The sequence below is a fragment of the Contarinia nasturtii genome, unplaced genomic scaffold (genome assembly GCF_009176525.2).
Source record: "Contarinia nasturtii isolate CC-2019 unplaced genomic scaffold, AAFC_CNas_1.1 Cnas_scaffold_4311, whole genome shotgun sequence".
Classification (NCBI taxonomy): domain Eukaryota; kingdom Metazoa; phylum Arthropoda; class Insecta; order Diptera; family Cecidomyiidae; genus Contarinia; species Contarinia nasturtii.
The window spans coordinates 360,052-375,449 of NW_022201606.1; the positions used below are offsets into that span (position 1 = coordinate 360,052).

Genomic DNA, 15,398 nt, shown 5'->3' on the forward strand with positions numbered 1-15,398 from the left:
AAAAAAAATACCTGCGGTCGACTAGCTCTCTGTATTGCACATAAATCATGGTACACCTCTTCCTCTTTCGTATTTCGATCATCCACGTGACCGTTACAATGTGCGTTCTCCGTCGTACTAAATTTCGATGCGACCATATTAATCAGGCACACAAAATATACGGGCGCCCATTTGTGAATGGTTTTTTTCATATGTGGTCAATTTGCATATGGGTATTATGTTTGAATATGTACAAACACACAAACGAGTTTATATACAATAAAAATGTGTTTTAGCGTGATTTACGGATATTCGCACGATATATATTGTACACATTTATGGTGTCATGGAATTTGCATTGGCCATATATCAACGGATCGTCCGGCAAACAGGTGGATTGATAAAAAAAATGAAATGTAAAAATAACAAAATAAATAATAAAACAAAAATAAAACTAAGTTCTACATAATGCAATGAGCAATTAAAATAAATTTCTCAGGTATTAATCAGAGCTAAAGCGAATGATTCAATTTCACGAATGGTATTACGATTTCTCATGGGCCAGAGCAAAATCATTTTTTAATACACAAAATTGGAGAATGCTTTTAGTTTAGCCAAAAGAAAAAAAAAATCAAAATCCAATGAAAATCCAGCTTTTAAATGGCAATATATTAATAGATGCCAGTTGGTTTTTCGTGGGAAGAGAACCGTTATTCGAGCACGAAATCACATTAAAACCATGGCGACATGAATTTAATAAGCAAATATAGGACTTGAACAAAGGTATCGAATAAAATGATGAATGAGCCAATGTATGAGATAATGTGCGTGAGCGTTGAACCGTGTCTCAGTGTCGATGCCGTTGGTGGTAGTAATGGTGTTGGATGTAAACGATGAGGATTCAAACTGAAGAAGAGTGTTGGTTTATTTGCTGAAATACTCAACGAACTGTTTATTCACACACTTTTCGATACATCTGCATAAAAACGATTTTTTCTTGTTTCCATTCAGACGGTTATAAAATATAAGCAATTCCAAGAAATAACTGCGTGATTTGGAACAAAATGAGATAATTTCGCTTAATGGTTCTTATCTTACACATACAAATGCACACAAACATTTCGATGATTAACCTGCACCGCTTGTTTTCATTCATCTAACAATGGCATGTTATTTGCACAATCCTCATATTTGGTTTGCAATTTCATTTGGAAAGTGCTTCACATTATCTACCTGCTTGGAGCTTTTTTTTCTCTACAAAATTCAAATGCAAAAAAAATGGCGAAAAAATTTGGGTCGTAAAAGGGCGAACATGTACAGCACGTACAAGGACAATTAAATGAGTAGGATTTTCTGCGAATTTCTCGTTTTTCGCGTATGAATAATCTATTTTAATTGGAAATTTATGCATTGCAGATTAGACAGAATTGGAGCAAGGAAAAAGTCCATTTCCAACTCAAACTTGAATAAATTATTTTGAATTTCTGTAGCTGTACACACGGTTTGAATGAAAACGAATAGCGGCTCCATTTCCGATGAACATTAATTCGATTTTCTCGGTGCGCTCAACTAAATTACGTTCAATTGTAGCGAAAATTTCATTTACTTGATTGAATGTTTCAATCAATGTGAAATAACAACAGCATCATTTCACCTTTGACATTGACCAATGCTTCAATGTTTCGGATGGGAGTAATACTTGTTTGACGTTTTTTTTTTTTTTGAAAATTTCCATTTGAATGAACTTCATGCAAATCATTTGGATTATTTTTTTTTCGTAAGTTACTTACATTTTCTGGGGACAAAAAGGCGCCAGAGGCGATGTAAATGAAAATAAGTGTAAAAAAATCGAACTCCTGTCCGTATTATTTAAGGACACCGTAAAACATTGTTTTATCAATGAAAATTTAAATAGGATCGATCCCATGTTATTTACTTTCTGCCAAGTTTTTTGTGAGAAATTCTTGTATAAATACTTCATTTCATTTGAGTGCTTTCCGTTGTTGGTTTTATAACATTTTCATTTTATCAGCTTCATGCTTACTTTGTTCAATTTATGAACGATTTTTCTTCTTCGTTCTATAAGTTTTGTTGATCTTATTTTATTTGGTTCGGGTGTGCAATATAAGACGATGATAACAGTAATAATTTTCATTTAATTTTTTTTTCCGCACAGTGCCCGGAAAATCAAAAATGAAAGAAAATACGTGTAGTAAAATCATATGTGGTTAAACATATTTTCGCAATGGTGCGATATATGACAGAGACGAAATAAAAGAAAATATGTTTGGGTGACACAGCAAGCTCTTTTAATATAAACGATATGAAAGCGTAAAACGAGGATTACGAGACCGGAACACTTATCGTTTCTTTCAATTTTTCTTCTTTTTTCTATTCGATGCGAGAGTGATATATAATACGATGTTTGTGCGATGCTCAATTTTCCAATCAATGACATAGTGGAAATACGACATGAGCAAAAAAAAAGCGACCAAATAAATAAATCGATGATTTTGCCAAACAATTCATCGCATGAAACTGGTACTTACGATAGATAAAAACAAATATTAACTATGAATAATATAGTATTTTATATTTGATCCAAAACTATTTGGCTGCTATTCGTAACAAACCACAATAGACGGATATAAAAATATATATATATATTTGCGATGGAAAATGTGAGCATTTCGCTCAGTTCAACAAACAGCAACAACAACTACACAACAGCGCTGAAAAAGTGATTTTACGACAGAAATAGAAGCGCAATTCTAACGATGTTATGCTCTCATAGCGATTCATTAATATTTACTTAGCGAGAGAGAAAAAAAAACGTTGAAAAATACAACGGTCTGGTAAGTACTCGATTAAACATAAATTTGGTGCGCACCTTAGATGCCAGAAATTTATTTCATTCATCTTTGTGGGGTCGATTTAATAAGAAAATAAATAGACATTTCAAAGGTATTTCTTATTAAATTGGGGATTTGTTTTTTGCCAACATTTCTTCGTAAATACTTGAGTTAATAATTTATTGCAAATATGAGCTCGATTCACTTTTTTTTGTTCATCTACTCATTGAACCAAAACAAAGCTGAATTTTGTTTTTCTTACTCATTTGCTAAAAGGAGAGCCGCCTACGCCCCACTTGAATGCTGTACATGTTTGCACTTAAATGAATTTTTTCTTGTGTGTGCATGACACTCTAATCAGTTTTTCAAAAGAATTGAATTTGGGCTCTTTTCATTCGCAAGGATTGATTCAATTTTGACTTCAGGGAATTTTATATAGAAATGGCAATAGCATCATACCGCTTGGCATACCTGAAGGCGTCAATTCGTAAGAATGAACTTTGAATTAAGCCGCTTTTTATTCTCAAACATCTTAACCGACCACTTTGAATAAATTGGCCCCACATTTATGAATTGTGTGTTCGTGATTTTGCGTAAAAATTGGATATTATATATATATATATAATATATTTTACTGTAGACGTAAGAATATTTTACTTAGTTCGCACAAATACCCAACGGAATATGTTTAGAATGAGCGAAAGAAAAAAAAAAATCTGGAAAAACCAATTTATAATATCAAAAAAGGGCGCACATTTGAAATGCTTGAACGGTTCTGTTTGTTACCACATTAAAATCAAAATGATTACGCCAAACCATGAAAGTCAAATGAATTTTTAATGCGACACATTGTGGGGAAAAAGGATGACATTGTCAGACTTGATGAATGAAATGTGTTCGATGTGCTTGTGTGAATAATTGTGGATGTGCGTGGTTTCTCAAATCTATCGGTTAAAGTCATTGTTTGTTTAATGTTCAAACAACATCAGCATCGTTCAAATGAAATGAAAGACACAAGCCAATGAACGGAGCACCCAAATTCATTAGATGAATGTTATCTTTGCAAAAGTGTTGGCAATGAACAATGTATACAGTCGCATTCTAAGTGGGTGAAAATGGCATTTTTTGTACAAGTAACTTTTCCAAATCAAATATAAATCAAGACCAAATAAATGACAAGACAATCTACAATATATTAAGCTACAATTCGCTCAACGAATACAAAATAAATCAAAAAAAGGGAGAGAAAGAGAAAAGAAAAGGTTGAGTCAACTTTTATCCGATAAATGGCTAAAGTAAATACAATTTCGGAACAACATTAGAAAATAACACTCTACCAAACACAACACACTACCAGCAAAAATAAAAAGAAACAAAACAAAAGTGAGAGAAGAAAATTGTACGTGAGAATAGCAATAGTAATAACAAACAACACATGACATAACAACCACACGTCAAAACTATAACAGAAGCAAAAGTTTTCAATTGTGCCAAATGGTTACGGGGGTCACTTGAGTTTGACACACTACCTCGGGTTTTTTTGAGAAGGTCACATAGCACAGATCCTCATAGATTTTTTCCTCGATTAAACTGACATTTGTAAAGTCATCATCGCAATAAAGATACCAATCGCTGCCCAAAGGTGGTTCGGTGATTTTTATTGTAGCAACCGTCGACGAGCCACCATTATTCAAATGATTTTCTAATTCTTCTTGATTCTCTTCGGTGCTGCTATTTAAACTGCTACTCGCTTGTTCATCGTCAGCCACCAAACTGCTGCCGCTGCTATCACATTCGTTATTATCGACAGAAGTTGTACGAGCATCCTCATTGTTAGCTAATCGAGTGCCATTTGTCTCCGATTTCTCTGCACATTTATCCGACATTTTTGCATGATGATTATTGCTGTGGTGCGATGCGATTTAATGCGATTTGATGTAATACGTATTTAACAACAATTTAAACGAATAACGCAGCAATAAATTACGACGAAAATCAGAGGAAAGAGAAGAAAATTCATCAAATTTATGTTGTGACAAGTGATTTGCAAGGACAAAACATTAAATGCTGTGCAAATGATGAATAACATTGCATTCTCTCATGGGAGATGTAGAGAGAAAGAGAGAAAGAGAGCGAGAGAGTGAGAGAGAGACGGCAAAGTGCGAAGGTTTTGAATTGTGAACAATAAGTGTCTGCTGGATGTTTTAATCAAAATAAATGCTTTCTCGAACACGAATCGATTAAAAGACCAACGAACCGAATACAAAGGTGTCTCTCGATTAGAATAAAACCATTGATATTGATTGTAATGCCATTGAAATTGATAACAACAACAAATTAAATGTAGAATCTCATTTCCATATTTTCTTTTTAACATTGAATACTTACGTTGAATGTAAATCCTTATAGATATCTTCACTGGAGTCGCTTCGTTCGGACGGCGAAACTTGTATGCTAAAGCCTCTGCACGTCGTCGAAAGTTGGAGATAGAAAAATAAATAAAAAAAAGACAAAAGAAAGATATTAAAAATTGATCAAGTCTGACAACAGTTTTTTTTGTCTCTCTCCTTCGTTGTTTTATGTTTTAGATACGGGTCTACACTTTCTTTATCCTTTTATCCTTCGTTCATGTTCAACAGATTCAGTCTGTGAAGGGTGGAAACAAATGCCATGGACTCAATTACAACTTGCTTTGAATGGCTTTTCATTAATGTTCTAGAGTTCAAATCTTTGACTGCAACCACATGGCAAAGTAAAAGCATAGCATAATACTATGCTATACATGTTCCACGCTTCTCATTGAATTTGATGCAACTTTCAAAGGTTGTCGGACGAAAAAAAAAACACCGAAATATGGATTTTTCTATGCTACGTACTATGGTATAAGATTATCAACAGTTCTATGGTGCATGAAGCATTGTACACTTACGGTAAATGTGGATGAATTTGAGCAACACGTCGCGATAACTTGGATAATGTGATTAAAACTCGATGGAAATTAGTCAAATTGTAAAGCATTGTCGGTTCAAAAAGATCCGATTCCCGTAGGCCATAGTAATTTTTGCATGTGTCTAGGAACAACTTGATATTCTGGCAGCACAAAAACTACATCGATACCAACCGATGACAACAATGTGACAGTAATTACACAGGAAATTACGTTGAATGACGAGAGTGAGCGGGAGAGAGAAAAGAAAACGAGAAATAATAAAATATTGAATTAATCACGCGTAAAACAGCAACTAGAGCTCTCTGGTAATACATTTCGATTTACATTGAAACAGATAAATTTGATGACACACTAAACAGAATAAACTAATTTGCGTAGGATTGAGCTTCTACGAATTATTATGAATTTTCATTTCAATCAACTCATTTATGTGAATCAAAAATTATACGGAAAGTGAGCTCTGGCACACGAACGCATTTATATATATATGGTGATGATTTGATGTTTCTCAATGATAGCATTTACAAAAGAAAAAGAAGAAGAAGAGGAGGAGGAAAAAAGTGACACAAACAACAAAAACAACAGTCGTGTACATCCTGTCTGAATGCGCCTTTAAAATTTATTTATGCTAGATGCATCGACACCAAATGTACATATGTTTTGTACACATATAACAATTTTGGTTGCCATATTCTCTCAACTATACAATTCGATTGTGTTCATTTTGTGTGCGAGTTGAGAAAGACTCGACAAAAAAGAGAGCCAAGAACAACAAAAAAATAACAACAACAACAACAACCAATGCTCACATACAAAGATCGTATAGTGTAGTACTGATACATGCTGATTGTACTTTCCATATATTTTCACGCAAATGAATGTTTTACGATATTTTGTTTGAACAGCAAATCATCAAATTATCGTTGTCTCATTCGTTCTCGTTTATTCGATTGGCTGTTATCGAAATGCTTTGATTATAAATAGAGCTCCAGCGAACGAAAAAAAAAATGGTCTGAAATCCCTCTGCTATAATATTTTCTTTTCATATTTTGCAATGGTAAAAATAGATTGTTTATGGAAAATAGAACATACTTGTGCCATTTGTGGTTTGCGGTTGAAGTCCTTCATGTCAAGGGCATTGGGATCGATTGAATTTAGTAAATTGCACAATATAACACCGTCTCGTAGAGTCAAGGCTAACACACGGATCTCCGAGTCTTTCCAATTTGCTTTGTGATCGCTTGGAATCGCTTTGCATCTCGTCAACCAGTCCACACATTCACGCCACAAATCATCCGATAAATTACTTGCCATATTTGCTTAATTACTCGTTTCAATTAAAACACACAAGACCTTTTGCCAATTAGGTTGGTGAAACGAATTGAAAAATAATGTGGAAAATTGTATCTTCAGATCACAAAACAGCTAAAATGAAATCTGAACTGATTTCACATAGAAATGTAGACAATCACCGATGTCAAATGATATCAGAATTTGAATGCTTTTATCAATTTCATAAGCACAATAGATTTATTTCCAATTAATTTTTCGGTCACCGTCTTGTGTCGTATGCACAGCACACACATTCCATTTCAAACAATTAAATATCGGCAGAATATATATGAAAATTAATATCACTGCTAATGAGCACGAACAAAATTGCGAAATGCGTGACACACGAACAAATACAAATAAAAACTATATTACACACAATATTTAATTTCTTTTTTTTTCTTCTTTCGTTCGGTCGTTTTCACTATTTTATTTAGATAATTTAACGTGTGAATAAATTAGTATTCAAATTAGCTGATGACACTTTTATTATGCGTGCAAAATGACGACAAGCACGCACTATTTTATTAAAAAACGATTGAGTTAATGTGATATTTCGGTGATATTTTGATGATGATTTCAATGCATTAATACACGGCAATTACACTTGCACTTCATTTATGATACACACTTGCTTCGAAATTGGTTGTTTTACTCTAAATTTGAAAATTTACTTATCTACAAAATTAAATTCGAAACGAAATTTTTGAATAAAACCTGATTTTAGATTTGTCTACGTAAATTTACACGCCACTCGGTCATATTAATCGCCAAAAAAAATCGAAATTTATTCTCTTTTGGTATTGAAAATGGGAGAGCGTAACACAAATGTGTGTTGGTATGTCGTGTGTCTCGTACCTATCTGATGTTTTGTTTCGAAAGCATTCTGTTCTGAAGTGAATGTGATTAAACATAAAAGTCATGAAATTCCATTCAATCCAGCCATTGGAAGTTCATACATCAAATGGAAATATTGGAAGCTATCGCATGTGATTATTCATTACTAACTCGACACACCAATTATCACATTATTTTATTATTTATTTAGTATTTGGAATGGCATAGAAAATATACTTTAGAATTTAGTCAGTTCTCTTTATGAAAATGTACACATTTTTGCATTAAAATTTACATGTGCCAAACAGTTTAAGTTGAATAAATGTTTCGCGGTAAAATTTCATTCATTGCAGTGATTTGTGTATGTGCTTGTTTGTTGTACAATAGTATTTCCAGTCCAGACTCTGAACTATTACGACATCTACATGTCAACTTTATAAACGCCTTTGAATGTTTATGATGGTTTAAAGAAAAAAAAAATGGTAAGACTAGTTTGATTTATTTGAAGGGAAAAAAAATGCTTTATTACTTCTCTAATGAAAGAAATTGGAATATCTTTAGAAATAAGAATGTATCGCACAAAATGTGATGAAATACATAGATAAACGTTCAAACAACAGTCATCGCTGAAATCATGCGTTGCCAACATGACAACGTTCAATTGTTTGGTTTGACGTTTGAAATGCTAAGCTACGAAAAATTTTCATTGTAAAATCCATCAATGTGTAACCATTGCTCACAGCGGTGAACTTTACTTTGTGCCGGTCAATATTTGCATGAGCAAAAAAAAGTGTTTTTCTAATTAAATTGCAGCAATCCATTAAAAGTTCTCATAATTGAAAAAGTGATTAAAATCGAGTTAATTGAAAATTCTTGGGCTTTTATCAAATTCAATCAAAGTTCTATGTCTGACGAACGTTTGTGATATAAATATATATATATATATATCATTTTTAATTTTCTTCAAGGGTCACACAGTTGGTTTCGACATTGTAATTTTGACGACGATATTGTTGTTGTTGTTTTTGTCATTGTTGCTAGTATCGCTAAAGCGTTCATGCACAAGCCAACAATATGGATGACAAAATAAGAAGCAGTGGTAATGAACCAAATGATGGAGACGATAGTCAACAGAAAACGTCAAGAAGTATGCAATTGCGTCGTTATTTTTATTCGATTTGGATGTCGATTCAATTAATCATTTAACAATTGTGTGTAATTAATAGGAAGACGAACACCATCGGCCGAACCATCGGATCGGAATGATGGAAAAACAAAACGCAAATCGCGTTCGCGGTCGGTGAATTCACACTCCAGGTCGCCATCACGTGATCGAAGTAGTCGTAGACGTCGTAGCCGATCAAGAGGCCATTACAGTCCGGACCGACGATATGGACGGTGAGTTTATTACACATTTATTTTTTATTTTTGACAAATCTGTTTGAATTTTAAGGTTATTTGAGTTGATGTGGTTGTGCACGTGTCACTTTTTTCTTGGAATTAAATTTTTTTTCCCATTTCAATTAGACAATTCAATCGAGGTGGTTACCAGCGAGACTTTTACAATCGTCGAAGACAATCACGGTCACCCGGTTTTCGCGGTCGCAACCGAAATGCACGTCGAAGTCGAAGTACCAGCTTTGATCGGTATAGAAATCGACGCAATGCATCATCATCGCGGGAACGTTCACAGAGCCAAGGGCGTGAAAATAGCCGAGCTCCAGCACAACAGCCACCACCACCTCCACCAACAGCAGCCGCGACAAACTATCCGAACGATTATGCACCAACACATTTTCAACCCGAATTTGTTGCACAACATCAATCTTTTCCAAATGCTCAGCCATTCGGAAATTATGACTATCATCCAATGATGCAACCGCCTCCTACATCGTTTCCAGCCTATCCTCCACCCACACAAGATTACGTATGGAATGCACAAGTGCCACCACCACCAATCATTAGTTGTGCACCAGCTGCATCCGATTCGACAGTCAGTCAACCAGTTCCAACGCTACCAATCAATGAAACCGACGAAGAACAACAAAAGCGGCAAGGTAAAACGATACTTCTAATGTCAACAAGTTAAAATAAAATTAAAAAAAAAAACATTTCAATGGAAACCTATTTATGTTTCGTTATAGCTGCCATTGCTGCTGAAAAGAAAATCCAACGCGATACAATTCGCAAGCAACGCGATGATTATATTTGTCGAGCGAGTGCATTGAAACGTGAACTGATCACGTTGAAAGAACAGCGTGAAGAATTAACGGGCGATGTGCCGCCAAGTCCAACAACAAATGGTTTTATCTTACAAAATGATCGATTGCAGGTAAATACCAATCGAAGATTGTTTGTTGAGTTGCAACACTTTATGCACTTTATTTTGTTCGTTTCTTTTGCATCTTATTTTCATTGCTCAAAATCACAATTCATTTTCCGCGTGGAAAATGTATTTTGGATTTTGAGTGAGATTTTATTTTCATTTCTCATTTGATTTTATTTGAACATTGATTGTGTTTCATGAATTGCAACAAATCAAAATCGTATCAAATTATATAATGCACCAACTAGCAAACAAAAATTGTCAACATATTTCTCCCACTTTTCACAGCGTATCTGGTCATTTATTCATTGTGCTAGATTAATATAGGCAAATATAAGAAAATAACTTTTCTCGCTAAGCGCAAAATTCGAGTGCATTGCGTGAGACATTCGGGTTCAAATTGAAAAGACGATGATGCAACTCTATCGTGAAGTCTATCACAGCATCACTTCATTCATCTTCACTGTGTTTACTTAGTTTTTAGCTGATTTATACAAAAAAAAAAGTAAACGTTGTAATTGTTTTGTTATTTGTTGCATTTTGTAACTCGTTAAGTTTTCAGAATTTTATTGACTTAATTCCATTGAATTTGATTTTTACACCATGCACCACACATGGATAAAATTGTTTAAATGGTAGCAATATTTCGCTTGGCCTTTTTGGGGGATTTTCGATAGATTTTCTGAAAACAAAACGGGATAGATCATAAGCAATTGAAATTGTAATTAGCCACATCAAAAATCGTTCAACATGGAAAATTGTATGTTCGGCGCCGACTTCAACACAATTGAAGTTGATGTTGTTTTCCCCAATGCAAAGAACAAAATATTTCTCGCGATTGGAACAAAAAAAAATCGAATTTTGGAAATGAGAAAATTGTGTATGGTGAATCGTTTCAAGCGATTAAGAATTGGGCCATTCGACTTTGATGCGCACGTGTCCATGAATCATCCGAAAGAAAAACCAATATTTCTTTTTAAAAAAAATCTATTGAAAAGTATCTGTGTGCAAACGCAAGAAATGCAAGTTTGATGAATTCCAATGAAATACTTTATGTAAATTTGCAGTGACATTCAGTCATTAAATTGCTAAATAATCGTTTTTTATTCTCTCTTTTTCATTTTCGTCGAACGTTGCGCCGTCGTTGTCAACATTGTCGTCGATGCGATTAATCTACGATTGCCAACAGGCACAAATTGAAAATAAAATTAGTACAATCGAAAATGTAATTGAAATGTTGAATGGAATATTAAGCGCCGATAAATCGGACAATGAATCTCCCAAGAAATTAAAAGTAGCACCAAAACAAGAAAATTCGGATGATAGTTCACCAGAACGTTTGAAGACGAAATTAATCGAAAGCTTAACAAAGAAGCGCAAAGGAAGTGAACGAAGCCGAAAAGATGAGTATGTATTCTAATAGCCAACCAGCCTAAGAAATTTCTATTTTTACTATTCAATTCAATTCAATTTCAGAAAATCATCAAAATCGGCCCCTATACCACCTGTTGAACAGATAAACTTTACATTTTTCGATCCAGAACAACATTGGTGTAAGGCATGTTCAACATTTCCAAAAACAGCCAAGGAATATTTATTACATTTGCATAGCGACGAGCATAAGAACAATGTGAAACCACCGGAAATTCCATGGCACGAACATTTGGTGAAGGACGATATGCCCACATATCCAAATGCGGCCACCAAACGAACTCCAATACGGGGTCTTCAATTTTTCGTACCGTCGACCGCATGGTATTGCAAACTATGCTCAATTTGGATTGGTGATTTGCATTGTGCCTCATCGCACCTTAAGTCGCAAACACATGCCAGAGAATACGAGAAATTCATTGTGAAAAATCCACTCTTCGAAAATGAATGGTTGGAAGAACGACAAAAAGCATTCGATGTGCATCGGGAAAAAGAAAAGGAGCAAAGTCAAAAGGTGATTGCACCGCCATCGCCACCCAAAATCAGTTCGCAAAAATCCAACAGTAGTAGTTCGAATCCAACAGTAGTTGCAGCGCCACCGCCGCCGCATATTTCTCCATATGGAAATGCGGCAGCGAATCGTTTATTCGATGGTATACCATTGCAAATCAATCAACGTACTAAAGATCTTAAAGAGGTCGTTGCATTGAATGAAGAAACGGTTGAGAAGAAAAAAGGCAAAAAGAAGAAGAAGGAAAAGAAGAAGCGAAAGAAGTCAAAAAAGAAGCATCGTCATTCGTCGTCAAGTTCGTCTTCAAGTTCGGAAGAGTCATCGATCAGTCGAAGTCCAGAGAGAAAAGAATCAAACGAAAAAATCATCGATTCAACCACATCAATTCGGGTGGCGATGCGTAATGCTGTCAATGCAGTACCAGCACGAGCACATTTGAAACCAAAATCAGATGATGAAGAAACACCTCGAGATACTGGTAGCAGCGCCGGTGGTTGGACAGTTGTTCAACCCGAACCAAAGGCAATAGCTCCAAAGGCACCGACGATCAGCGCAAATGGCGAGGCACAAAATCGACGAGATGAGGCGATGCTCTCACAATGGACACCATTGCCAGTTATTAGCGATCAAGAAAAGCAGCTATTCGAGCAACTTAAGGGCAAAATGAAAAATCGCGAAGAAAAGAAAAAGGATAAAACGCCACCGCCAACAATAGTACATAATGCAAATGTTCAACTGAAGCTGAATCCACCGCAGCAGCAGAACGAGGACACAACCGATCGATCGTCAATGGCCAGCGATAGACGTCGCAATGACAGCGATCAAGCATTCAAAGAGGTCAAAGAGAAAGATCGACGTGATACATATCGTAAAAGACGATCTCGTTCACCATCTTCACCTTATCGGGATTGGTAATGGAATAAAGAAAAAAAAATCGTCTTCGATTTAAAATGTTTTACAAAAATTCGATTGTTCGTTTTTCACAGGCGCAGCCCAAGACGCGATAGACGTAAAAGAAGTCGAACCCGCAGTCGATCATTGTCCCCAAGACGTGATAGGTAAAGTTTTCATTTATATTACATTTAAATCGATTCAAAATCAAATTTAATCTTGCCTATAAATTTGCAATTTTAGACGATACAGTCGTAGCCCAAGACGTGATAGACGCAGAGATTCACGTTATTCACGTTCAAGATCCCGAGATCGCCACAGCGAAAAGAGCGATTTGAAATCGGACAAAAATACCAAAGCTTCTGATAAAAAATCAAATGCAGCAGCGAAAAAAGCAGCAACGATTCCTGGCAAAAAATTACCATTCATTGGACGCATGCCAGTCTTCAAAAAACAATCAACAGGTAAATAATAATAGTAATTCGTCCAAAACGCATAAAACACAGGAAAATATGAAAAAGCATTCAAAACATATTCAATTATCATTTTACAGAAGATGAATCGAAGAAGCAAGATCTATCAAATGACATTTCCGAAGAAGAAAAAATGATTAAAAAGAAAAAGCAAGACGAATTGAAATTCCAAATCCATCAAAAACAACAGATGTTACAGTTGCAACAAAAACAGGCCGAAGCCTATAATTTAGCGCATCCCGGACAATTTGCAAATATTTACAATACACATGGGATTCATGGCATTATTTTGCCAACCGTACAACCAGAAGAATATGATTTGATGCCGGATCCGACATATGATCCAATGCAGTATGCAATGATGACTGCAGCACCCCCACCACCAATGCCAGAACCTGTAATACCTCACTTTGAAGAGCAAAGTGAACCCGTACTACCACCAGGTTTGTACAACATATATACTTATTCACTGTTTCCACTGTTTTACTCATGGAATTATATTATTTCGCTTCAAATTTAGGAATCGATGAAGAGGAAGCGGAAAATATGGAACTAGAAGCAGCGGTCCCACCACCGCCACCACCATCTGACAGAGGAAATTTACCAAAAGATTTTCAAGATGCATTGAGCATTATATTCGATAAAGGTGCAGAAAATCAAAGCGCTGAGAATGTAGTCGCAGCACCAGCTGATCACGAAAGTCCTAGCGAAGGCAACGATGTTGTGATGCAAGATGATGCATCTAATTTTGTACAAATGGACATGTCTTCAGACTCACACCAGCCACTCATTGAACAAGATCAAAGCAATGGTGCGGTGTTGGCTTCAACCACTAGCATCGAAATGGACGAACAGTCACAGTATGCTTTGCTATATGCTGACGACCATTATGCACAAAATCATGTACAGCAATCGATTGAGCCATCATTGTCAACGACCATTGGTGATCTATCGACTCAAAATATTCCAACACCACCCATTCAAATATTAGATGCAGCTGGTAATCTGACGAAAATTCCTGGACCAGTATTAGAAGTTAGTAATAACTTTGTTATGTTGGATCCGGATGGAAATCGCATTGATGACCCGAATACAAAGTATGTTGGCACAGCTGAAAGTGAACATGAAATTGAAATGCAGAAAAAGCGGCAGCAAGAACTAGACGATCTCGCCATGTTGGGAATTGACGCAGATGATTTAGCTGCTCAACAGCTTTAAGGGAAAAAATCAGTTTTTTTTCACACACGCTCTCCGATAGAACTATATACCTTTTGAACACGGGAAAACAAAAAAAAAGTGATTTTAATTCACTAAGTCGACTTTTTTTTTTATTAGGTTTTGTTCTCATTTTCCTAAATGTTATTTCATAAATGGTACAAGAGACAACATTATGATTTCGAAATAAAAATTACTTTAATCAAAAATTTAAAATCATCATATTTCTATTAAAAGTAAATAAGTAAATTGATTTGCTTTATTTTATCAATTGTGACATTAGCCTATATGGTGGCCTTAGTAAGTATTACCGAGAGGAGACAAGAAAAATCACATTAAAGATTCTCAAACAAGTCAAGTGCAGGATCATTTAGCAATCATGTCCAGACATTATAATGAGATATTTTCAGCCAGATGAATCAGCTCAGCCAGATATCGTCAGGAGCTGAAATGGAGTGAAAATAATAAAATTTATTGTAGCAATGTAAGTATAATTATAACCATCACATCTATTGTTTTCACTCAATTTCAGCTCCTGACGATATCTGGCTGAAAATATCATAATACATATAATGTTTGATCATGTCATATTTGAACTATT

General features: G+C 35.2%; 2 protein-coding genes across 2 annotated transcripts; one reads left to right on the forward strand and one right to left on the reverse strand.

The window, feature by feature from the left end:
* Positions 1-4,076: 4,076 nt before the first annotated feature.
* On the reverse strand, positions 4,077-7,986 carry LOC116350898 (protein vav-like). Its single transcript, XM_031782883.1, has 4 exons — positions 6,874-7,986; positions 5,761-5,936; positions 5,220-5,294; positions 4,077-4,736 (listed from the first exon to the last, which is right to left on the reverse strand). Exons 1-4 carry the CDS (start codon positions 7,093-7,095, stop codon positions 4,313-4,315), a joined length of 897 nt encoding a protein of 298 aa, XP_031638743.1. The 5' UTR covers positions 7,096-7,986; the 3' UTR covers positions 4,077-4,312.
* A 682-nt stretch (positions 7,987-8,668) lies between these two features.
* Positions 8,669-15,013, forward strand: LOC116350679 (zinc finger matrin-type protein CG9776). The gene is made up of 10 exons (XM_031782565.1): positions 8,669-9,097; positions 9,177-9,348; positions 9,478-10,007; positions 10,095-10,282; positions 11,466-11,683; positions 11,753-13,129; positions 13,205-13,276; positions 13,353-13,573; positions 13,663-14,025; positions 14,103-15,013. Exons 1-10 carry the CDS (start codon positions 9,025-9,027, stop codon positions 14,798-14,800), a joined length of 3,912 nt encoding a protein of 1,303 aa, XP_031638425.1. The 5' UTR covers positions 8,669-9,024; the 3' UTR covers positions 14,801-15,013.
* The last annotated feature ends 385 nt before the right edge of the window (positions 15,014-15,398 follow it).

Bases quoted from the DNA above. Each gene is read 5' to 3' on its own strand.
- LOC116350898 (XM_031782883.1), bottom strand. From the start codon at position 7,095: ATGGCAAGTAATTTATCGGATGATTTGTGGCGTGAATGTGTGGACTGG. The intron at 5,295-5,760 runs GTAAGTGTACAA...GACGACGTGCAG, and splicing joins CAAATTCATCCACATTTACC to AGGCTTTAGCATACAAGTTT. The intron at 4,737-5,219 runs GTAAGTATTCAA...ATCGCACCACAG, and splicing joins TATAAGGATTTACATTCAAC to CAATAATCATCATGCAAAAA.
- LOC116350679 (XM_031782565.1), top strand. From the start codon at position 9,025: ATGGATGACAAAATAAGAAGCAGTGGTAATGAACCAAATGATGGAGAC. The intron at 9,098-9,176 runs GTATGCAATTGC...TGTAATTAATAG, and splicing joins TCAACAGAAAACGTCAAGAA to GAAGACGAACACCATCGGCC. The intron at 13,277-13,352 runs GTAAAGTTTTCA...TTGCAATTTTAG, and splicing joins TTGTCCCCAAGACGTGATAG to ACGATACAGTCGTAGCCCAA.